The 25,406-nt window shown below is 49.2% G+C and overlaps 1 protein-coding gene across 6 annotated transcripts in view; it reads right to left on the reverse strand.

Moving 5' to 3' along the window:
• Positions 1–292: 292 nt before the first annotated feature.
• Positions 293–25,406, reverse strand: part of SIL1 (SIL1 nucleotide exchange factor) — a 306,671-nt gene continuing 281,557 nt past the window's right edge. For all 6 annotated transcript variants that reach the window (XM_061189660.1, XM_061189659.1, XM_061189656.1 and 3 more), the window contains 3 exons: positions 5,401–5,497; positions 4,792–4,956; positions 293–819 (listed from right to left, as the gene is read on the reverse strand). In XM_061189660.1, the coding sequence (XP_061045643.1) occupies positions 463–819; positions 4,792–4,956; positions 5,401–5,497 (619 nt within the window). In that variant the 3' untranslated portion in view covers positions 293–462. The remainder of the gene's footprint in view (positions 820–4,791; positions 4,957–5,400; positions 5,498–25,406) is intronic.

Here is a 25,406-nt window from a genome sequence, read left to right on the forward strand (position 1 = left end):
TGCTTTATGTATGTTTTCTCTCATTTAATAGCATTCCCCTTTTACAGATGAGGAAACAGCCTCAGGGAAGTTAAATGACTTCCCAAAGTCACAGAGCCACTGGCTGGTAAACAGCTGGGTCCCAACTGGGGTTTTCCAACTCCTGGGCCCAGACCCTCCCCATGGGGCCTGTTACTGGATGCCCTGGACTGACCACCCAGCACATCACCAGGGGACCTCAGGGCCCTATCACCCAAAGACCACCAAAGCACTATGCCCAGTCTGCACAGACACACAGTAAAGAGACAGACAATGGCCTTCATGCTTCCATTTAATGGCCAGGCCAGCACTGCCCAGATGATGCCCAGGCCCCAGTGGGGAAGTCCTCCCTCCTAGCTGGTATCCCCTGAAGAGCCCACCCCAGCTGGTGCCCCTCAGCCTCACGAGCAGTGTCCCAGTCCAGTCCCAGTGTCAGGGGCAGCCTCATCTTAGCTCCTTCAGCAAGCTGTTGATAGAGCCCAGGAGTTCCCAGAAGTAGCCCTCATCCTCGCCATCCTGAAGCTCCAGGGCAGCCAGTGCCTGGTACTCAGCCTGGAGGGTGACCAGCGTCCTGTTGAGCTGCGGGTCCTGACGGTAGCGGTCCCGACAGGTGGCCAGGAGGGCACCCAGCGTCTGTAGGACCTTTTCGCGGGCATCGTGCTCTGGCAGTGCCAGGAGGTGGGCAGTGATCTCGCACCAGCCCTGTTCCTGAAGGCCTGGCAGGAGGTGCACCTGGCGATACTGCTGCAGCTTCTCTGGGGACGTCTCCCGCATCAGCTCGGCCTCCTCCTCAGCAAACATCTGCCATCCGCATGGCCAGGGGCCGGGGTGTGGGAAGGGGAGAGAACACACAGAGAGCAGTTAGCCCTGTCTTTCAGACTCGAAGGCACATGGCTGACCCATGAGTCTGCACCCTCTTCCTCCTTCCCCTTGGGCCTCAAAGGCCCTTCATGGGAGAAGGCCAACTGGACTCATAGCTTCACACATGCTCTCCAGCCCATCCATATGTCCACTCATCTCTCAATCCATCCACTCATCAAAAACAACTGTGTAATGTGCCAGGTGCTGGAGAAACCAAGATGGAGACATGGTCCCTGCCCTCAGGGAGCTCAGGATCTAGCAGGAGATTAAACATTAACTGAATAAGTCCTAAATATCATGATACATTTCATCCAGCAGGGTGGTGTGGAGGCAGACAGTCTGGATTCAAATTCCTGCTCCACCACTGACAGCTGAATGATGGAATGACCTTGGGCTAGCATTTGCCTCCCTAAGACCCAATGCCATCATCTCTTATGTGGAGGAGAGGACGTAACCCCTTCAGGACTGTAGGGAGGACTCAGTGGGACAGTGACCATGCAGCCAGTGCCCAGCACACAGAGCACACCCACAATGTGAGCTTCGCCATCAACAAACGTTAGCTGTACCAGCAGCAGCATCACATCGCCATCACCACAACTACAGATCCACTCCCTCAGAGGAGTTAGGGCATGGGCAACAGAGGAGGCTGGCATTTCCCTGAGTCTTGAGGGGCTTGTGGGAGTTGCCCAAGGTGACAAGGGTGGAGGGTCCACACACACAGGAGGGTTGCGACAATAGGCCTGGGCCCACCTCATGTTTGAAGACCAGCAGGCTGTTATGGTCGATGGGGCAGGAGGGCCAGGCTGGGGCCCAGAATGCTCAGAGCCCTGGGTGTCCCTGGCCATTATGCTGAGGGCCTGGGGAGTTGAGGAAGGTTTGGGCAGGAAGTCACATGCATGGCCTGTGTCTGGTAAGTGCAGAAACCCAGCCCCATCAGAATATGGTGGGAACCGATCCTGCCAGGCTGCCAGAGGCAGGAAAGGAAACACCTGAAACCTGACAAGTTACCAACTTATTTCACAATGCAGAGTACTAACCACTATATGATCACAGCAAGCCACCAGGAGTCTACCAACTTACTTCAAATGTCAGAGGAAGGCTATGCAGAGATGGAGGGTCGGCAGTGGGTAGAGATGTCCCATACTGGTTGTACTAAATGTGCTTGCAAGAAGAAAGAAGAAATCACTGCCCTAACTCCAGGGGAGGATGAGGCATGCAGATGACAGGGAAGGCAAGAGGGAAGCCCAGAAAAAGATCAGGGGCCACAGTGGACCACTTGATGGCTTTGGCGCTTGTTGGAGCTGGCAGAGGAAGCAGGGGAGGAGGGGGGTCAGCATCCTGGGACAGAAAAGGCTGAGAGGGATGTAGTAGTCCTTTCCTAACCTACTCCCAAGTCCTGCCAGCTCCACCTCCAAACACATCCCAGTCCTCCCAGCTCTCTGCCCCATGGGCCCTGCTCCTCACTGCACTTTTGCAGTCCCCTGCCTCCCGCTCCCAGCCTGCATCCTCCAATCCTCTGACAGCACACAATGTGGCACAGCCCCAAACCCTTCACAACTTGGCATTTCTGATGATAAAGACCGACTCCCTTCCCTGGGACTTGGAGGCTCTTCAGGATCTGCCCCTGCCTGCACTTGGGCGCCTCCCCACACATGCCCTCACTCTGGCACCTGTCACACTAACTCTCCCCCAGGACCTATGTACGTGCAGCTCCCACTTCCAGGCACCCTCTCACCCAACACTGACTCCACAGTCAACTTGACTCACCCCTCATTTCTCACTCAGCACCTCCTTTGACTCCTCAGAAGAGGTTAGGGCCCTGATCATAAGCCTCCAGGGCCTACATGCTCTAGGAGATTCTCTGATAAATGTCTGCCTGAAAGCACCAGGAGGGCAGGGACCATGGGGCTGGCACAGCACTGGCAGGGCAGACGACCAGTCAACACTTGTGGAAGGAACCAGCGGGCAGGTCACCTCTGCGGCCCTTTGGCTCCAAGAAGGCACGAGAGGACGTGGGCTCATGACCACAGGAGGGCATCCCAGCTCTGCAGGAGCCCAGACGTTAGGGCACAGTTTCTTAGTGGAGGGCCCACCAAGAGCCAAGGGACAGAAGAAGAAATGCCTGGGGTCTGGCAGACCACAGAAGGGGTAAGCCGGTGAGCCAAGGACCCTAACAATCTGAGAGGTGGTCCCACACTCTCATGGGAATTCTGCCTTCAGCTGCTACCTCCCGACACCAATGATGACCGCAAGGTGCATGGCACCCCCCGGTTGGCAACCTGTCACACCTCTACCTTCAGGCAGCTCTGGACCCATCCCCAGATGGGTTTGGCTAGTTTGACTAGTTCTTTATTCTCTCTGAGAAACCATAAGAACAAGAAGCCCTGACTGCCTCAAGTGTAAAGTATGGCTGCCATCTGTTCTAACACTCTCTGGCTGAAACTCCTCCACGGTCCTCCTGCTGCAGGAGGATGGCTGTCTCCATACTGTTTGCAGAGAGACGCCACTCCCTCCCTGATCTTCACAGCACCCCAAAGCCTCAAAGGCCGGCTCCAGGGCCAGCTGACTCAGGGGCCTGCCTCTCACCAGGGCAGCCTTGGTGAGACTGCCAGTGGTAGCTCTCCGGGGATGAGGCAAAGTCACAGGGCCCGCTACGCCAGGGCTGAGGGCAGCAAAGAGACACCCAAGTCACAAGGGGAAAGTGATAGGTTTCTCCTGGGAAATGCCAAGCCTATGTACATGTCCTTCCCCTGGCTTGCTGGCCCACTCCCAGGATGTCAGCTGTGCCCCGGCCTTATTAATTGGACGTGAGGACCACATGGCTGCCTGCTGTTCTGAGAAACTGGGTTTCTGCAGCTTAGAGGGGTGGAGGAAGAGAAAGGGGGAGAGGGGGAGAGGGGGAGAGGGGGAGAGAGAGAGGGAGAGACTGAGAGACAAGACAGGACAAGAGAGACAGACAGAGTGAGTGAGTGCACACACACAAAAGCCAACAGGTGGAGAGAAAAGCAGCAACAGACAACCCTGATCCTTGGCCTGAGGCCTGGGGGGAGGGGTGCATAGGGGAGGGGCAGGGAGGAAGGGCTGGGCCCCTCTGCCTCCAACATTCAGAAGTGGTTTCCAGCGGCTGCCCAGCCCTGCTCCACTAATCCGCAGTTGGCTGTAGGGAGAGTGTGGCCCCAGAGAGGCACCTGCCAATGCTCTCTGCAGCAGGTGAATTAAGATCCGCCCTGGCTGGTTTTACCCTCTCCTTAATTAAGACACTTCTCAGGCTCACAAACACCAAAGTGGTCTGGGCACCAAGTCTCCTCCCAGATGGCAAGCCCGTGGGTCCCTGGGTCCCTCAGTGGCAGCCAGTCTGAGTCCCTGGCCAGAGCCAAAGCTCCCAGAGAAGGCACCTCCAGGTTTCTAGAATCTTAAGATTCAGCATCATTCCAGCCCCTGGCTCCTCAGTCTCCTGGCTGCTGTGATGGCTCCCAGACACAGCTGCTCCATCCCACCTGCTCCTGGTCACCCGCACCCTATGTTTCAGCCAAATGACCTTTTATTCCATGAAGGGCTGATCCTGGCTGTTTCTGGCTTCTGGTCACACTGACCCTTCATCATGCTGACCGCTGTGCTTGCACACTTGGCCCTGACCACTGCCAGCGCCCCCTCCTCCCCTCCCACTCCTCACCAGCCCTCAGGTTTTAGCTCAGCAGTCACTTCCCACAGGACATCCGCCCTGACATCTCAGAAATCCTGGGCTCCACAGCATCCCTGTCTGCCCAGCTCAGGGCTGGCATGTTTGCTCAGGATACTCAGCTATGAGGATGGAGGGAATGGATGGAAGATATGGGGAGGGGGGAGGGTCAAATGGCCAGAAACAAACACAAAGCAAAGTGCACGGGAGGCAGGACAGGCCTGGGCACTCACCTTCTCAGTGACCAGGTCGTAGAGCAGAGTGACCACGCGCACGGCCAGCACCTCCATGCCCTTCTCCTGGACAAGACTCCTCAGCACCTGCAGCCCCCCCAGCTTCAGGAACTGCTGCTGGGCATAGGGGAAGTGTCGCAATAAGGAGCACAGGGCAAACAGAACCTGGGGAGGCACAGATCCAGATGGGTGAGGGGCCACAGAAACTAGGCCTTGGGGCAGGCACCCGGAGGTGCCCCAGCTACCCCAGCCCAGCTCCCATTCTTCCTGGCCCCACCCACCACCCTTGGGTACAGCTCACCCCAGCACCCAGGGCTGTGAGAGCCAGGAGAGACATCAGACACCTTCAACACCACCCAGTGGACAAACGGAGGCCCAGGGCAGGAAGCCAGGGTGTTGAACCTGAGACTGCACCATGGGAGCAGGCCTCCAGACGCCTCACATGTTGCTGTGCTGCTTTAGGTGAAGGGGACCTCTCCCCCTACGCCACCCAGCGGATGGCCACTCAGGCCCCTAAGGGTGACGTGTACAACCTGGAAAGGGACCCTCGCCTTTTAGGCTCCACAGGTGTGCTGGGGTCTGGGCGGGAAAAAGGCAGCAGAAACGTACCTTCTTCTTTGCAGTGAGAGACTGCTCCGTGGCCAGAACGACCAGCAACTTCTGCAAGGCTCCTCCCTCAATGGCTTCCACCTGGACCTTTGGGTTGCTGGAGGGGGAAGCACAGGAAAGCAGGACTTTGCACCTACTCACCAACTTGGGGGTACGCCCCTGGGCCCAACCCAGGTAAGAGGGCTACCACCACAGCAGCCATCCCTGGGGAGGAACAAGGTGCACAGGGGGTGTTCCCACTCCGGACAACCTGGAACTTATGTGGGGAAACAGAAACAAACTGGTGTAGGTTCACCTGGGTACAATGGCCTATGGCACAGACAACAGGGCCAAGGGCCCCAGGCCAGTGTCCACTCCCTATCAGCCAATGGGCTGGGGTGATCTGGGAACGGAAATCACCTCTACCATTTTAAGATCCCTCTGATGCTAAAGGTGCTACTTCAGTGTCCCTCCTATGGAAAGCCTTCCTCCACGCTCCTCAAGCCAGCCTTACGTGCTTCCCCCTTCCATGATCCCAGGTGCATCACACTCTGGGGAATCACTAACGATCTGTTCCCTTCAGGGTGTGGAGCTCCAGGGCCAGGGACCCCTTCCTCTCTCTCCCCTCCTGGGTGGAGCACACAGACAGTATGGAGTAAACACTTATGGGAGGGAGGGAGGCAGGCAGAAAGAACAATATCCAGGGAGCTTTTGCATCCCTGAGTAGATCCCAAAATAGGACCAACCCAGCTGCCTCCCTGCTGGACTCTCCACTATGTGACAGCAGCTACTATGATTGTCCCTGTATCTCAGCACTCAGCACAGGGTCTGCCATGGCATAGGGCCCTGGACAGTAAGGAGTGAATGAAGCAACATACGTGTACAACCGTGACTGCATCAACCAACAAACGGGCAATACTGAAACACAAAGAACCCAGAGCTGCCTCTGGAACTCCAGTCCCCATTCTGGGCTAGAGAAAGAGTGATGAGCTTCACACAAATATTTCAGGCAAAGCGCTCATGGATGAAAGGATGGGGGTCCTGGAGGGTGAGACCTCCTCTAGGGCAGGGTGCCAGACAGGGACATGGCTGGGAACCCCTTACTTTCTAAGATCAAACTGATGATGAATTAAGGAGCAAGTGCCAAGTGCAGGGATCTGTGTAGTTAGGCCTTCGATGAAGGTCAAGACTCCCTCATCAGCAGCTTATGAGGCCTCAGAAAAGAAAGGTGGCAGGCATGTAAAAAGCCTGAGACCAGTAGCAAGTGGAAAGGCTGGACCAGAGGTGAGACAGTGGCTGTCACCCTCACCCAGACAGCAAGCACACAGAGGGCACCCAGTCTCTTCTGGGCTCTGGCTGCCTTATCTTAGCATGGCCACCACAAAGTACCCTGGAGACCCAAAAAGCACCTGTTTCTCCTAACCCCCAATCTTAGCAGGGGGCCCTCAGAACATCTTGGAGAGTAAGGCAGAGTACAGACAAATCAGAGAGTCGATTCCTGGTCCAAAACCCAGAGAAAAGGGGAGGCAGGTAACAAGAGAGAGAGCACACTGCTGCTCACAGGAGAGGGCCTGGCACACAGCAGGCACCCCATACAAGCTGGCCAGATGGTACGGTAATGGGGCCCAAGTGAGTCCTTGATGGTCCACCCACTACTCCTACCAGGCACCAGCTTCAAGGTTCGAAGCAGACTTAGCACATGGAGCCAGTTTTCCTGCTGTAAAATGGGAGGCGCCTGCATCCCTCTGCATCTTCTCTGCAAAAGGATGCGCAGGGTGGGTGCCAGCCTTTCCCACTGCAACTTCACCTGTGTCTGAGGAGCAGCCTGGAGATGCACTGGGGTCCCTGGGGAAGAAGGCTGACAGCTCCTCTCCAGACAGGCAGGTGGGCGCCAATGCACGGAGTATGGAGCTGAGCCTCTCCCCTGCCCCCTGCTCCCCCAACTTGAGAAAGGCAGCTGCTTCATCAAAGCGTGAGTTAATTAGGGCTGTCTCTGCCGTCATGTGTCTGAGGAACGCTCACCCACAACAGGCAGGGTCTAGGAAAAGAAGTTGACCACGCTGAGAAATTCACACAAACGTCAAATGCAGCCTCCCAAGGAAGCGGGGCTGTGAGGCCCAACATCTCATCAGCCTCAGGGAATAGCACCTAGGAGCCCCATCCCCAGTGGGCCTGCAGAGCGGCACAGACAAGGCCCTCCAAAGACGTCACGTGAAGCTTCATCCTTGTCTACAGATCTGCTGAGAACAAGACACAGAAACAATCACCTGGCTAACCCGGAAAGACAAGCTCAGAGCTCAGGAGCAGAGGGGCCTCCAAGGAGACCCAGCCTAAGCAGCTCCCAGAGTAGCAGCCCTGTCACCAACTTGGGCAGTATTGGGAGAGGGGAGAGACATGAAGAATACTGGGACTCTGCCCACCCAGGTTTCACCTGGTAGAAGGGGAGAGAAGACTCAAACCCCAAAGGGAACCACAGCACAAACAATAAAACAAACTACCAGGGGCAAAAGGGGAGGGCACATACTGTGTAGGCAAGTTCCTAGGATCCTCCAGAGAAAGAATAAGCCAATGGGAGTAAACAAAAGATGCCAAAAGCCAAGAAGAGATATGGCTTCCCCAGCATTTTTGTCCATCAGAGCCCCGATGTGAGTTAGAAAGGGCCAGAAAGCACTGTCCTAGGAAAGATCTAGAGGCAAGGCACTGGCCAGGCAGTTGCTCAGAGAAGCCCCATGTGCAGAACAGATCCTTGGGGACACTCAGCCTGTTCTCTGCCACTCAACACTCAACAAGCCAGGCTCCACACATAGGAGAGACACCACACCACCATATCCTACTTACAGGTTTCAGAGTGAATAAATGAACGGCTATGTAACTTTAGGCCGTACCAGGTGGCTCTGAACCTAAGGTCTGTGGGGGTTCAGAGAAAGAATAAGAAAGTCTGGTCTGGAAGAGCCAGGAGGGCTGCCTGGAAGAAGAGAGACTGCAGAAGACTGGAGTACAAGTGAGGAAGACAGCCTGTGCACCAGACGACAGGCATGTGCTCAGGGAACAGCATGAGCATGTACAGAGAGGCAAGAAGACCATTCAGTGGAAGGCTGCCCTGAAGAATCATAGAAAACGGGGCTGAGGAGTGCAGCTGACTCCTGACACAAGGGCAGGTCAGGCTGCGACTGAGGATGGGGAGACACAGGACCCATATCCTGCCCAGCAAGTGGAACCTGCTCCTGCTTCTCCTTCCTCAACACACGCAAGGCAAAACGGGGAGTTGGAAACAAGCACTTCTAGGGCATACAAACACAAGAGAGGGCCCAGGAGAAGGGCCTGCCTCAGGACAGTGACCCCGGGGTGGGAGATGAGCTGGAGGGACACTCTGAGCCAGGCATAGCCCACCATTCCCAGGTCAGGCCGACTCTGTTACGCGGTGTGTGTCGGTATCTGCCCAGCATCCTTTCTTCCTCACCAGGCACTGACACCCCTTTCTTCCCTTCCACTGATGGCTGCCTCTTCCACTCCTTGTGGTCCTGAGGGGGCAGGTCCCAACCCAAACCATCCCCATGGAGGGAAGCCATTTAGAGTAGGAAAGAATAGAACTCAAACACAGGAGAAGTAAACCAGAGAGAAAAAGGGAAAGCCTGGTGCCTTTTGCCACTTGCGAAAATCACTTTCATAAGGCAATGAATCTACTTTTTCACCTGCAGCAGAGTCCTGAAAACTTGGGTAAGTAGAGCAGGACCATGGGCCAAATGTGGGCCTGTGGCTGAGTGTGGCCAAGTGCAGCCTTAGCAGCCCTGGGCCTACACCCTGACTAGCTTAAATGAGGGAACCCACGTAACTCTGAGCTCTATCCCAGGCTTCAGGGCTTCAGTGGCTCCACAGACACATCAGGGGTTCCATACAATACCCTTCCGAAAAAAGCCTTTTAGTGCCACCCAGTCAAAGAGGCTGAGGAAACACAGCAGGAGGGTAGGAAAAACCAGGCTAGCATTTCCAGATGGCACTCAGTCCATCCAGGCAGGCACAGCAGAGAAGGGCTTTTCTTGAGCAATCTGCCCTAGAGGGGCAGACACCAACATGCTCTCAGAACCCCTCTCTCTCCAGGCAGCTCAGCCTTGGGCTCTCAATGCTCACTGCTATGTTTTGGGGGAAGAAATGCCCAAAATAGCTCAGAGTGAGGTCTACAGAATGTGCCAGGGCAAAAGCCTGGAGAACTCTTGGTGAGAATCCTGTAAACAATGGCTGATGACCTTGGGCAAGTCCCTTCACTTCAGTTTCTTCACCTGTGAGGCAGAGCTAAAACTACCTTGAGTTAAAGATAGAATAGCTAACGAGTGCCAAAATGCTAGACAATACATTGTGACTGGAAGATTATAATTATAGTGGGTTTGCTACACAAAGAGGCCAGACCATATCCTTGAGAACACTGCTTTTATTCAGCCCAGATGCCCCAGGCACATGTATGCTGGCCTCATTCCCCCTCCTAGCCTACAGACTCAGGACCGGAGCTGTGGCCCACGCCTGAGGGTGGGGGTGGGGGTGGGGGTGTCTTGCTGGCTGGAAGATGGGTGTCCTGACAGCTGGGGATCTGAGTGAGTTGGAAGGGCAGGGGCCTGGCACGCCTCTCAGCAACATCAGTGGCGCTGGTGTGCTCAAAGTCAACAGAAGGATATTAAGGACGTAGCTCGTCTCCAATGAGATAAATGAGAATAAACCTTGTTCAGGGCTAAGCTGGCTGGACTGAATAAATACCATTAGCACTTGGATTACTGGGATGTTCACAATCAGCAGGCGAGTCAGCTGTCTGTGTGCAGAGGGATGGCAGCAGCTGCTACTCTGTTAATCTTGGCGGCGGGGGGCGGGCGGGGTGCACGCAGAAATGGAAGTGATTGCATTTGCAGAAACCAAATGCTCTGGGTCAGGGTGACCGATGTGGGCAATATGCCAAGGGTCAGAGGTCATATTTCAGCTAACCAAGCTGAGCAAGTGTCTAGGGGGCATTGAGGAGGTGGTAGAGCTGATCTCAGGGTGGCCAGGGGGCTCATGAGAATGCTGCCCACTTCAGATTCAGAAGCTGCCCTCCTCCTTCCCTGTCACTCAGGACTCACTACATAATGTTCATGAAAATGTGAACATTTAGTTGTTCTAAAACTATTAGGAATTTCAAGATGGTGAGGGCAGAGCATTAAATCAAACACAGGCCCTTTTCAGCGTGGGGTCCTCTGCGATGCACAGGGCCATGAAGCAGGCACTGCTGGCACCAGGGTGTGTGCACAGAAACAGGAAATGCACAGAAATCCTGCGCACAGGTGAATCAGAACAACAAGGGCTAAAAAGGGAGTTTGAATCAGTGGAAAAGGAGGAAAACAAAAAGGCAGAGCTTCAAGACGGGAAATAAGGATTAGGTTGACTGGTTCGATAGGGGCTGAGGAAATACTAAGGTGAAACCCCTGGTGCAGAGCCTGTGTCATCCGGAGTTTCAGTCCAAACCTAGATATCAGGCTTGTCCACGGCACACTGGGGACATGGGACAAATGGGGTACGTGCCCTCTCATGAATCCTTGCAATATTTCTAAGTAGCACAATTATTATTTCTTCTGTCTTAATAACAGAAGAAAAAGCTGCCATTGTTCTGAAATGCTCTCTGCGAAGATGCTGTGCAGTAGGGAAAGGAGGCACACCGCAGGCTTAATCATTTGTGATCCTGACTGATGACACTGTGCATGCTCATCTTCTTGCCCAGAGAGAAAGATTCCTTCTCCGATGGCCTCACCTTGTTTGTGCCCTAGCGTGTGGCCTTGATCACCTGTGAAACACAAGGACTTGCAGGATGTGTACTCCTGAAATAGGTTCATTAGGGATCTATAGTAGCCTGCCATCTAGGGATTAATAGGGTTAAGCATCTGTTAATCAAGATGTGGACAGTTAGCAACTTAAATAAAAACAGAATAGGTTCACCAAAAAAATAAATGCCACGTACAACTCTTCCACATGGAAGTGAAGCCCCCAGGAGAAACAAAACATCCAGCCTGTTACGAGCTTCATACCACCTGACTATGGTGGGAACCACATTAGGCCCCTCAGAAGTTCTATATGGACACTGGAGAAAAGAAGGAGAATCACTGGACCCATTCAAATACAGTCCCCAACCAGATGCCAGTCATGTAAGCAAATGTGGGACACCCACAGTTCACCACAATGATAAAGCTCACAACAGTATCTCTAGAACCTCTTTCCAGACACCAACACACAGAATGATAATCTTCCTACCTCTGGAGAGACAAAGGGGCCTCAGAGGAAGGGGCACTGAAGAATCTTCTTGACATCTGGTAGCTCTCAAACATAGCTCTGCATCACAATCACCTTGGGCAATTTCCCCCTCCCTTAAATCATTTCAGACTGGGCACTTAAAAACTACTACAGAAAATTATACAGAAAAATAACCTACAGAAAAGTTGCAAAATAAAAAAAGACTCCTATCAAGAGTCACCTGTTAACATTTTACTACATTTGCTTTCTCATTTTCTCTCTCTATGTTTATACATTTTTTCTGAAACATTTGAGAGTAAGTTGCAGATTTGATGCAACTTTACCTGTAAATGTATCAAGTGTGTATTTCCTAAGAACATAACCACAGTACAGTTATCAAAATCAGGAAATTAACATTGACACATGATCTACAGATATTCAGATTTTGCCGACTGCCCCAAAAATATCCTTTTTAGAAATATAATTTTGGTCCAAGGTCCAATCCAGGACTTACATGATGAACTGAGAAGCATGTCTTTGAATCTCCTTTAACCTTGACACACCCTTCCTTAGCCTGTCTTTGTCTTTCACTACATTGACAGTTTTTTTTTTTACATTGACAGTTTTGAAGAGGCCAGTTGTAGAATGTCTCTCAGCCTGAACTTGATGTTTTTTCCTGATTAGATTGAGGTAGTGTCGGTTGGCAAGAATGCCACAAAAGCAATGTCTTGTCTTTCTCGGTGCATCATATCAGGAGGCACATGATGTCATTCAGGCTCACAAGTGGCTGTGTTCACTTTGATTACTTGATCATGGTGGTGTCTGCCAGATTTCTCCACTATAAAGATACTATTTGTCCCTTTGGAATTGATAAATATTTTGTGAGGAGACTCTTTAAGATATGAAGACAGCCTGTTCCTCATCAAACTTTCACCCGTTAGTTCTGGCATTCATCAGTAATTCTTATTTAAAATAATTAATACCATGATGTTTGTCAAAGGATGATATTCAAACTCCATCATTGCTTCTATCTGTATTTGTTGGCACTCTACCTAAAAGAAGTTTTCCTTCTTCCTCACTTATTCATTCATTTATATCAGTATGGATTCTTATTTAATCTATGGGTTATAATCCAGTTCTACGATTATGTAAAATATACCTGAATAAATCTGAAAAAAAGAAATAGAGCCTTTTCATGTTGGTTTCTGTGTCTTTTTGACACATTTCCATCATTCTTTGAGCACCTCCATACTTTCTGGCACAAGATGTTCTTGTACAAGATATAGTACTTTTCCTACACCTGCTGTGGAATAAGCCATTTCTCCAAGGAGCACTTTGGGCACTTTCTGAAAATTCTAACAGATTCTAACCCTTACCCTACACATACTGAATCACAGTCTCAGAAGATAGGGCTTAAACACCTGATTTTTCACAAATGCTTCACATAAGCCTTACCAGGAGGCCTGGCACTGATCTGAGGACCAGCATTTGGGATAACTAGATCCAATGCCCAACCTTTTATCCAGTACAGCATGTCTGATAACTGGCTGCCAGGTTGAAGATTACAGCAGTAGGGAGGCTCACCCTTACGTTAGCTTTAAACTCTTCCAACTGCTAGAAAAATGTCTTCTGTTCCCGAGCTAAAATCTGCTTTCATGAAGCTTATATCCACTGGTCCCAATCTGCCCTCTCAAAGTAGAGAGAGTCACCTGAACCTGCCCTGACAGGTCAGCCCTTCTGAACCTTAGAAGCCAAATGTCCAGAGAAAGATCCCCTCTCACAAATCTAGCCTCATGGGATCCAGCAGTCATTCTTCGTGTGACTCCTGAAATCCTTTGCCTTCTTGACAATGCTCTATGGGACACTGCCCCATGTACTGACGTATCCCTGCAGAGGTGGTATTCACACCTACCCACAGGGCTCCCCCTGGGCCAACCCCTCCAGAGTTCAGTGGTCCCAGCCACTCTGCCCCAAGGTCATCTGCCCCTAATACCTGAGGCACATCTAGGTTTTTGGCAGTAGTGTCACAAAACTGACTCAACACTGGGCCTGCCTAGGTCAAATCCCTGCAGGCTGCTCATATCACCCTCTGATGAGTCAAGTGTTCTCCAACATGGCTCTGAATACAAGTAGAGAAGGTAAAAACAAGTTACAAATGATTCGGTGGACTGACACCATACTTTTGTTCCTGTGTGGTAAGACTTTAAAAAAAACAAAAAAACAAATATGGGTTATTTATAAAATTAAAAATTGAATAATAAAATTTTAAATGTTTCTTTGCTATCTGGGCCCTTCATCCTAGCCTGTCACTATTCTTCTGGATCTTCATTCTCTCTGTCTAACATGTTGGTTATCCCTTCTGAATCTGTGTCATCTGCCCCCATGCCCTCACATGAGAACCTGAACGCAGGTTGGACAGGCAGAGTCTGACATGAGCTCTTTGGCACATCACTACAGTGAAGGCTCTGTTGACACTTAACCACTTATAAACAAACCTTTATTAGGTCTGATTGTTAAAGACATGCGGATTTGTAGCTACTTGATCATCAATTTCTCTATCTGACCTATTAGATTATCATGAGATTCTGACAAATGCTTCTGAAATGCAGATTCCCTCTTTGTCTATAACGTTGGTCTAATCTTCTAGGTTGGCAAATCTTCCTGAAAAAAGAAATTAGAATTAGGAGGGAGCACGAGAGTCTTCTGGGGTGCTGATAAAACCCTATTTCTTGACTCGGGTGGTAGTTACATGGGTATGTTCACTTCAAAAAAGTCATCAAGTGGTATGCGTAAGATGGATGTACTATTCTGTAGAAGGAAGGGCAGGAGGAAGGAAGGGATATTAAGCTTTAAATCAGTCTATTTTCATGGAACCCACATTAGCTCCAAGAGATCACCTCTCTTTAAAAATGCCCATAAATGAAGTCTCAAAAACTTGCCTTGTTATTTTGAAAAGCAAAACAGTTACCATCCTGTCTCCTTACTCCTCTCTCAATGATGCTTAAACATTCACACATGCACAGGTCTCATGATGATATCATTAAGTTTTCATTTGATGTTTCAGACCCTAACTAATTTTAAGAAGCAAGTGGCTCTTCTCCTTCCTCACACTTTTGGGCTGAAGTTCTTCTTAGCCATGTTTGTTTTACTCTTTCTGGAGGGAAGGCCATCCTTCTTAAAAGAGAAGTTAGAAGCAAAATAGAAGAGAGGATGGTGATGCCCTGTCACCTGCTACACTGAATCACCTGACTGAAGCAGCTGGCCCAACGCCTTCCCTGCCATTCCTCTCACTCTGAACAGTAACTGCTCAGGCAGGTCCTTTGCTCTAAGCATCCCAGGTTCCACCCACCTAGTATTCCTGACAGTGTTCTCAGAGATCTACACCTTTGTCCTCAGTTATAGGCCCCTTTATCATCTCTCAGACAAAAGCTCAACTCTAAGAGCTCCCCATGCGGCCTTGTTGGTCTGTTTTGGTGTCTCCTCTCTGTTCCTTGCAGTAATCACTTGTGACTGTATTAAGCACATTTCATTGTTCAGACTATGAGTCATACTTCCCTTCAAAGTTCTAGCCCAAACAACATATCTACTTTTTCCTGGACCTTCTAAAATCTGCTTTCCCCAAAACTCAGAGTTCTGCATTTCCCTTGGCTTCTCCAAACACAGCCGCTTTCTGCTAAAGTTTCCAACACCTTCACTTCACCAAACAAATCCTTCGTGATGCTCAGAATACAATTTCAGTGAAGCCCTTTTCCTTAATCTTCTGAGAGATAAAACTGTCAGAAAAGTGAGTTAAGAATTAAAGCAATTCAAGAATTGATGAGAGTCTTGTTTTCTGCAGAAGGTTTCCCGCAAGACCTATAGCGCCACACCAACTTGCTTCTGCACCAAGTTTTATAATCTCAATTCAAAAAGCCTCTTCTGACTGTCATACAGAGTGAAGTAAGTCAGAAAGAGAAAAACAAATACCGTATGCTAACACATATATATGGAATCTTAAAAAAAAAAAAAAAAGGTTCTGAAGAACCTAGGGGCAGGACAGGAATAAAGACGCAGACGTAGAGAATGGACTTGAGGACACGGGGAGGGCGAAGGGTAAGCTGGGACAAAGTGAGAGAGTGGCATGGACATATGTACACTACCAAATGTAAAATAGATAGCTAGTGGGAAGCAGCTGCAGCGCACGGGGAGATCAGCTCAGTGCTTTGTGACCACCTAGAGGGGTGGGATAGGGAGGGTGGGAGGGAGACACAAGAGGGAGGATATATGGGGATATATGTTTATGTATAGCTGATTCACTTTGTTATACAGCAGAAACTAACACAAGATTGTAAAGCAATTATACTCCAATAAAGATGTTAAAAAAAAAAGCCTCTTCTACACTGAGGGTAAATAGCTGACATCTTATCCCAGGGTGTGTCTGTTTTTTGGTGGGCTAAGAGCCAGTGATCCGGACTTTTGTTTTACCGCAAAGCCCAAACTCAGTAAGCAAACTACTGAATAAGAGCTGCTCTGGAGTCAGAGAGACCTGAGTTCAAGTCCTAGTTCCAGCATTTTCAAGCTGTATGACTGCAATATGTTACTGAACCTCTTTGGACCTCAGTTTCTTCATCTATAAAATGGGGATTAATAATATGTATCTCATGAGATTGTTGTGGGGATGAAGTGTGATAATATATAGAGATTAGCACACTTCCTGACAAACACCAGGCATTCAAATAATAGTTATTTTTATCATAACATATTATACTCTTTAATGAAAATTACTATTTTTACCTTTCTGCTAAGAAAGGCAGAGTGCCTGGGTTTTCAGGCTTCTCAGAAGTGGAAGGGGTCACCTGTGGTAGGGGACAAAGAAGAATGTACCACCTCCCACTGAGTGGCCCTACATTCTCATTCTCAGCTCCTCTGGCTAGATAGGCAAAGCCAGTACAGGAAGAATTCATGGGGGAGAAATGTAATTAACAAGCTAGAGGGAGAGACAGGGAGGAAGGATCAAAGAAGCTAATTAGAACTGGCTAAAGGGAGGCCACAGAGTGGGGAACATGGAAGACAGAGAGCTAAAGAGAAATTATCTGTGGCCTATAATTATTCAACAAACATCTCCCAGTAATTGTCTCAGACAGTTTGAGGGAAGCAAGGTGGGGTCAACAAGGTTAAGCAGAAGAAAATTCAGGCTAAAACATATGGGAGATTTTTCACAGTGAGATTTATCAAGTTTATTAGAGAACACAGAGAGGGTGTTAGTTTGGGTCCTCTATACTAGCTGGAGGTAAAACTATCCCCCTAGGTGCCAAAGGCTGAGGGAGAGCAGAGCAGGCTGGTCTAGCAGGGTATGAGGGCCCCAGGGAAATCACCTGGCCAATCCTTGTTCCAAGCTGCAGGCAATACACCTTCTCAATAAGCCTTTAGTGGCTCAGGAAGGAACTTCCTTACTCACTCAAATCTTGCTCTCAGGAGTTCTGAGACATGTGCTGGGAAATCACTCAGTTTTCCTTCCAACCTCCTCATCTCCTCAATCAGAGCCAATGGAATCAAGCAAGGCCTATTTTGCTTTTGCCACACAACTGTAGAAATGTTTACGAATGAGCCATCTCTCAATAGCAAAAGGAAAGGCAACGACCGTGGGATGGTCTGTAGCAGAAAATGACAACATTGAAATGCTTCATTTCCAGGATTTGGAAGTAGTATAGACTACAAGTCTCTCTGCTGTGCAACATACATAACAAGTCCCCAAAATATCCTTTGTTTGCTAAGGTTCTGCTTAGATATTTAAGGTTTCTGACAGTTTAAATATGGTAAACAATATGGTGAACCATCCAAATACTTTGCATCATTGGTATTTGGAAAGATCTTTGCGAACAATTACTTCTAGTTCTGAGAGACAAGAACAGCACCCAGGCTCCTGGTTTTCCATGGGGGTGGATCAACATGGCCTCCTTGGCCAGCACCATTTCATGTGGCTGATCTCATGGCTTGACTGAGCATGGGTTTCCTGCTCCTAGACACTTCTGTCACATTGTAACACAGGAGAAAATCGAACAGAGTGGGTCTGCTGACTCCCCAGCCAGGCTCAGGGCTCACCAGGTCTCCTCCAGGTTAAGAAGGACACAGAGCTTCCCTGATGCAGAAACAAACCTGGGAGGCCTGGTCTTGCCCAAAGCCTTTACACCTGACTCATCAGACACTGGAATGGGGGCCTAAAAGGAAAGTGAAGACTTCCCATTCTGTGGAGATCTTCAAACACTGGAGAAAACCCCCAATTACTCACAGCTTCTGGAGACAGAATGATGGATGGTTTCGTTTGTGAGCATGCTATTTGTCTGAGGCTCTTTGTCCAGTCAGCTGGTCGACAAATGCTGACTGGGCCCAGAGTGCACAGGGTCTTCAGCTAAGCATCTTAAGGCCAGAGCAAAGAATGAAAATAGTTCCTGTCCCTATTAGACAAAATTAACAGCCGACAGAAACATGCAGAGAGGCACTCTATTAGACAAGTAACTGTGCAAGAGGGTGGCTTCAATATTAGGTGTAATCTGAAAAATGGAGGGCTTGACCAGGAGGGTGTCCAGGAAGAATGACCTCAACAAGATCAAAAGTCACTCAGCTAGGAGGAGAAAGGCTAAAAGTCTGCATGTATTACCCAAGTGAATTCAGATAAAAATCTACTTTTTTTTTCTTCAAAGAAAACGTTAAGAATCACCTTCCACAGACCCTTTTAACTTTTACTAATAAGTCATTAAAAGGCCTTCTGTTGCGATCATTCTAATGCCAATGAAAAAGTTACACTCATAAAATAGTTAATGTCAAAAATGTAAATGGTTTGTTTAAGAATCAGCAATTGTTGCTGAATCAAACACAAAATCTCTATGGCTTGAATAGCAAGGGAAACAAAAGGCTTGACGATTTAGTGCTCATTAAAGCCTGTCTGGCTGAATTTTAGATTGCAACTTAAAAGAAAAAAACATTAAACCAGTTCAAGTGTGAACTGACATATGCACAGCAGTTTTCAGCTGCCTGCAAATGGGGCAAAGGCGCAGTCTGGAATGTGACTTGCACATACCAAGGCTGTGGTTGGGCATGGCCCCATGTCCAGGGTATAGGGGTAGAGCCAGAGATGAGCAGAACCCGAGACAAAAAAGCACTGGGACACAGAGCCCAGGCTCCCACCAGGGCTTGAGTTCAGCACAGTGGAACAGACCAACCCCAGTTAGCTCTTTCCTGCAGGAAGGCTAAGGGGTTTGTGGACAGCCAAATGCTAGGCTGGGGCTCTTTTGTCTGGGAGAAGTGGGAAAGTGTAAGCTTTTTGCACTTCCTCCCCTTTTCTGGCCTGGCTTGTCAGACACTTCTATGAAGCCACAGTGGGACTCTTGTCTTGATAGATCTGATTGGCTTTGTGACCCTCACAGACCTCAAGTCTGGTCTTAGAAATAGTCCTTTGTGGTAGGTTTGTGGGGTGCTGAGCAGAAACTCTGTCTAAATCCTCGTGCCCATTGGGCTATAAAAGTGCTTAAAATTTTACCACCTGGGGTTTGTTTCTTTGAGTCTTAAAGATAATTCTGTCTTTCAGGGTCCCCTATTAAAATGCCACTGTCCCTGGGTTGGGAGAACCAGTCATGTGTAAGTAGGGTGACCACATAATTTACTGTCCAAACTGGGACACTTTTAAGAGTGAAAAAAAGCACTATTAATTACTGCACTGGGACAAGAGGCACAAACAGAACATATGGTCACCCTCTGTATAAGATTTTGTGTTAAGTTCTATGAAGATACAAAGGTGAATAAAAAACTTGCACAGTCCTGGACCCTGGACACTAAGCTAAGGAGCAAAGGATACTGGGAACAGGCCAAGGTTAGGCACCCATGGGAGGGGGAAAATGACACCCCAGAGGGAAACATCACGGTAGAATACAAGGAGGCAGCTTCACAAAGGTAAAGACCACGGGCTCTGGAGCCAGACAGACCTGAGTTTGAATCTTGGACCTCCTTTCTGCATAACCGTAATTAAACTATCTTTGCCCAAACTTCTTCATCTGTAAAATGAGAATTATTTCATTGGGAGGATTAAATAAGGTATCCAATGTAAGTGTGCCTGGCACATAATGTTCAATAGGTTGCATACTATTAGCATTATCAGGACCAGCCCTCTACTTAAATCCCCAGCTAGTTCTATACACGCCCCTGTCAGAAGGTGGAGGAGAGACAGGAAGACAGAAAAATACTGAAAGGGCAGACTGAGCTTCTCCTCCTTGCAAACTAACCCCTGAAGGGCCACTCCAGGGCTGAGTTCTCAAGGGCCTCAACTGCAGCAGCTCCTGAGGAGTGACCTGATGACCTGGCTGCCTTGCCCTCCTGGTCTTAGACTTCACACACTGACCCAGCCCAGCAGCTACAGCTCTACCTTGAACTCCTAGATGCACAGGCCATCCACAGTTCCCTCAGTGAAGACCATAGAGAGAAGGACCTTTCCAAAGTGAGTGAGCCCTGTCCTGATTGTCCAAGATAATGCTGTCTGTTGAGTAGTGGTACATTCTCCTGAGTCTCTTGTGACAATAGAAATGCAAAACTAAGGGCAGCCCCTCACAGTCATTAGGAGAATGGATTCTGGGGTTCCACCATTTAATAGTTCTTAAGTGCTTTCCAAATGTTAAGTCACATAATCCTTACAACAACTCTATGGGGCAAATACTATTATTACCCCCATTTTACAAACCAATAAACTGAGTCATAGAGAGTTAAGTAGTTTTTTCCCAAGGTCACATAGCTAGTAAGTGGCAGAGGCCTGAAAGCTCAATAGGAGCTAAGAGACCTGGATTCCACTGGGGCTATACCACAAACTACCAGCTGAATGGCTATGAAAGAGTCCTTAACTTATTTGAACTTTACTTCTATTATCTGTCAAGAAGCTGTCCTACTTAACCAAGGGAACTGCTTTGAGTATCAAATGATACAGGGCAAGTGAAAGCACTGTAAAAGTGTTTAAATATTATGATGCCACTGCCAACATCTGCCATCATTTAGTTTTGGAGAGCTGGACCCAGTATGAAGAAGAAGGAACCTGGTCCCGCACTATTCTCCCGTCCCTAGGACCCTGGACACTGGCTCAAGGTAAAGAAGGAATTATACTAATACAGTGGTTTTCAAAGTGTGGTCTCTGGACCAGCAGTACCAGCATCACCTGGGAACTAGTGTGAAGTAAAAATTCTTAGGCCCCAACCCAGACTTAGTGAATCAGAAACTTGAGGGAAGGGTCCTGGCAACCTGTATTTTAAGAAGCCTTCCAGGTGCTCTGACGCATGCTTAAATTTGAGAACTACTGGGCTAGAGTGTCCATGGACAGATGACAGGCTGGGCTCTCTCTAGCCCTGGCCAGGAAAGGCCTGCTTCAGGGGCCTAAGGCAGAGCCCAGCTTTTGCAAGAAGACCCAGGCCCCAAGGGCCACTGCCAAGAAGATGAAAAGCTCCCAATAAAACCCAGACCTACATGGCCACACTGATCAAAATACAATAAAGAAGAAAGTGAGAAATCTGACAAAAGAAAAACACAGCTTCAGTGGTGACAAAATACAACAATCTTCTGTAGGAGATGAGAAGCATAAGAGGGATGTTAGATGTTCAAAGAACCAAATGTCGAAACGACAAAAAATACAAGAATAAAGACAAAGTGTGGCTATCAATGCCACATGGGCCTCCGTCTAATGATGGCAGTAGCAGGAAACATCAGTCCCCCCAAGCCTAAGCCTGCTCTCCCCCACCCCCAACATGACAGTCTATATAAATAGTCTTGAGGAAAAAAATACCAGCAATTAGTCACTGAATCCTGCTTGTTGGAATGAGGAAAAGCTTGTGAAAAGTCACCAGAGGCTCTGGTGAGAAAAGCTTGGCTAAGGAGGCCATGCAGACTGAGGGCGGGAGCAAGATCATTAAGGGAGAAGGCCTGTGGGGTGTTCCTGGCAGTCTTTGATGCCTGCCAGGTCTTACCTGGAAGGAAACATGGAGGGCCCAGCCACGAGGCCATAATGAGCTCCAACCTGGGCCCATATCCAAGTCAGAAGGCCATTTATGTGGGCTTGGGCCAGAGGCGGGTGGGTGGGCGGGGGAAGGAGTCCTCAACCCAGTGTAGCAGACCCAGCCCTGGGCTGTGGTACCTTGGAGGATGAGGCAGTAGAACACAGAGCCTCTGACCAAAGTGCCTCCTCACAGAAGCCTATCTAGCTACATACAGGTCGTCCCCCAGGCACCGAGGAATCAGTAAAGTAGCCTCAGTGCTTCCATTCAGGAATCTGCTAAAAATGACCCCATGTAAGGACCAAAAAATGGACCTCCTCCTGCAACGAATTTCTCAACTCAAACGTTCAATGCTCACTACTGCCTCTTGCCTGGAGTGTCCTCCCCCCACCACTCCCCATCCCTGGCCCCAACTTCATCAGGCTAGTTCCTATTCCTCCAGGTCTCTCTCCAACCATCTCCTCAGAGAAACCTTCACTGACCACCTGACCCACACAGGGCCCCGGCTATGCATTTCTGGGACCCCTTTCTCCTTCATAACACTCAACAGACTTGATCAAAGTCTGTTTCCCTTACTAAACCGTCACCACCCTCAAGGACATGGACTATGCCTTGCTGCCTGTTCACCTGTAACCTCACTCTCTAGAAGGTCTAGCCCAGTGCCCAGTACTCAATTAGTAGGAGCTGCCTAAAAGGATGAGGCTGGCTTGGTGTCACTTCGCTGCTGGGACACCGAGGCCTAGATGGTCCAGCCCCATAACCAGGTGTGTGGATGGGTTGGACACATGACCTCCCTCCCTTTCTGAGCAGCGTACCCACTCCAAGAGCTCACACAGGGAAGAGCCCAGTTAATGTTCTAAATTTTGCCTTCTTTTCCCTTTCTCCTCTAGTTCGACTCCTTAACCAACTCCCTGTGTGTCCCCATCGCCACGCATTCCCAACTGCTTGAGAAAAAGGATACAGTAGAGGTGTTCGATGACCCCTGGGGTACCCCTTCTGGGAGTATCTGTATTTGCTCACAAAGAGAGGTAAGAGATGTATTTAGAAACCAAGAAATTAATTCCCAACAGTATTAACAGAATTTTAGGCAGCAGGAGAAAAAAAAAAAAAAAAAAGATTTGGGGGCCAGGATCCTCCACATGGTTCCTGAAATCAATCTCCAATAGGTAACTTCCATTTGTGCTGTGTCTGAGATCAGCCCTGACTCAATCCTAATGTTAGGCACCGCTTGCCAGCCATGGCGGGGCAGTCACAGACATGTCTGCAGGTGGCCACTGTCATCTCCTTTCAGCCCAACCTCACCTGGCTGACCTTGAAAACAGCCCTCTGGCTAAAGACCAGAAACCTAGGCTACAACTTCTGCTTTCATTTCTGGAACCCTAATAACAATCCAACTTTCCAAACCAATGTCAGGTCAGCATGGCATCAGAGGTGGCTCCTTGGCCACTCTCCTCCTTCTGCAATACTCCAAGCTCCACCAACCTCTGCTCCACCTAAGAGCTACCCACAGTCAGCTCTGCCAGGGGCCCTAATAGACTGACATGCTAGGGATCCATTGAGAAGGTGGCATAGAGCCACACAGAGGAGCACGAACACTGTAAGAGGGCAAGGTCAAGTTAACAAATATCATACAATGAGAAAGAATTGCATGAACTGCAGTGGCATAATGTAGCATAACAGATGGATAATTTGATTTATTCTAAGATCTGTAAAAGTAAGTAATTAAAAATATGGAACAACAAATCTGCCACAGTGAGACACCTAACAGCCTCACAAGGGCCCTGCAGCTGGCACAAGTAGCCTGGGAAAGAAGCAGTGGGCAAGGAACCTCTAACACTGCCCTGATGTTTCAGGGACAATAAATTCAGCACCAGCTCAAGCTGGGCACCAGGGGACAGCCTGATTTCAGAGGGAAATAGTCAGACTCACAGCCGCAAACAGCATTGTGCCACAGGAGTATGGTTCCCTGTCTACATATGGAAGATGGGAGCTTAAGGTAGACGGATAAACTCCCCATCACTGACATGTTTGGCAAGTCCCCTGCAAAGCAAGACTGACAGATTGTATTTATCTCTGCAGAAGCAGAGGAAGGAGATGAAAAATGCATGCACGGATGACAAGATTAACTGACACCAAGAGGCAGGCTGGGAGACCCAGGCTCAGGTCTCTACCCTCCTCCCATAGGTTGGCAGTAGATGGTGAGGGTGCCGTTACCCACATAAGAAACATGAAGTGAGCACCCAGTGTGTGTGAAGCACAGTGTTCCGCACAGGGTCCCAGCAATGAAGCATCTTCCCTGGACATGATGTTAGCTATTTGGAAGCAAAGAGTTAGATCAGTTGGAAGCTGTTTTCTATTAGTTAGGACTCTTTTTTTTTTGAGGGACCAAAACTGAATTCAGACTCATCTAAGGAAAAAACTAAGTTTGTTGGGCCCCATCATGAAAAATGATGACAAAAATAAAAGGACAACTGAGTCCAGAGGCTCAAGCAACATGTCAGGCCCTCTCTCAGGCTGCAGCTCTAGGCTCTGCTTTCCTCTCTAGATGAAGATGCATTCTCCAGGGAAGGATAAGTCTGATGGCCACTGGTAGCCCCTAAACACATCAACCCCAGCATAAAGAATTCTTCCTCTCAAATGGTATGGAATTCCAGGGCAGGACTTTGATTGGTCCTCCCTGTGTCACATGCCAATCCCCGGGACAGTCACTGTGCAGACAGAGGAGGCACTATGAATAGCTAGTCCAGGTCATATGACCGGCCCTAATTGGGAAGGGAAGAGGTGGGTCACAAAGATTAACAGCCTTACCTGACCACATGGTTCTGATAAAGAGATTCCCAAAGGAAAGAAGATGTTTTCCAAAGGAGGAAGATAGAAGAATCTTTCGAGAGACCAAAAACAACATAAATCAAGAGCCTTCACAGCTCACCACACTGTTTCATACCAGCTCAAGCCATAATACTAGATAACAATTGGCTATTTGGGGCTAGATTGGGAGTCAGCCCAGGTATGTAGCAGTCTGGCTGGGGCCCTCCTTGCAGAGATCCAGTTTGACCCTACCAACTTTGAATGCTCCAAAGGGCCTGCTGCTTGTCCCTTTAACAGCAGCCCGTCCTTGCAGACGTGTCCCCATGGCCCAGGCACAAGACCGTGTGGACACCAAGCAGCTTCATACTTAGGAAACTCACACAGTACTAAAGCATAAAGCCTCCAGGCAGCCAACTCCTTGGATGTTTTCTTTACCCGCTAACTTGAATCTCCTTCCCATAGCACCAACCACGTAGAATAACGCCCACCCCCCTGCCCCCTGCAACCTGGAAACCTCAGCTCAGCATCTTTGATAAGGAGCCAAGAATAGGGATGAGGCTCGCTTCAAAACCCCTACATATTCAGGAGGCCCCTTTGTTCTAAGGCCAGCTGGGGACACGAGATCACAGGGACCTTTGGGAGCCAGATCCAGCAGAGGCATCTTTAGGCCATCAGCTCCCAAGTTCTGCACATTCTTGAGTCATCCCAACAACTTCATCACTGACCTGAGGCCTGCCTAAGCAGTGATGCTGGCCAACACGGAGCTACGAAGTTCTTTCTGCCACTGAGGCCTTCTCTAGAAATGCAGGAAAATGAAGCTTGGCTCCCACATGGAGCAGCTAAATGCTCTGGCTATGTGTGGTACTTCGGAGCCACGTTTGAAGGTCTGGCCCAATGCAGCTATGCTGGGCTCAGATGTAAAAACCTCCAGCCGGGCTGAAAAGCAGCTTGCCCACAGATGGGCCCTCTGGCCCA

Source organism: Eubalaena glacialis, chromosome 4 (genome assembly GCF_028564815.1).
Source record: "Eubalaena glacialis isolate mEubGla1 chromosome 4, mEubGla1.1.hap2.+ XY, whole genome shotgun sequence".
Taxonomy (NCBI): Eukaryota; Metazoa; Chordata; class Mammalia; order Artiodactyla; family Balaenidae; genus Eubalaena; species Eubalaena glacialis.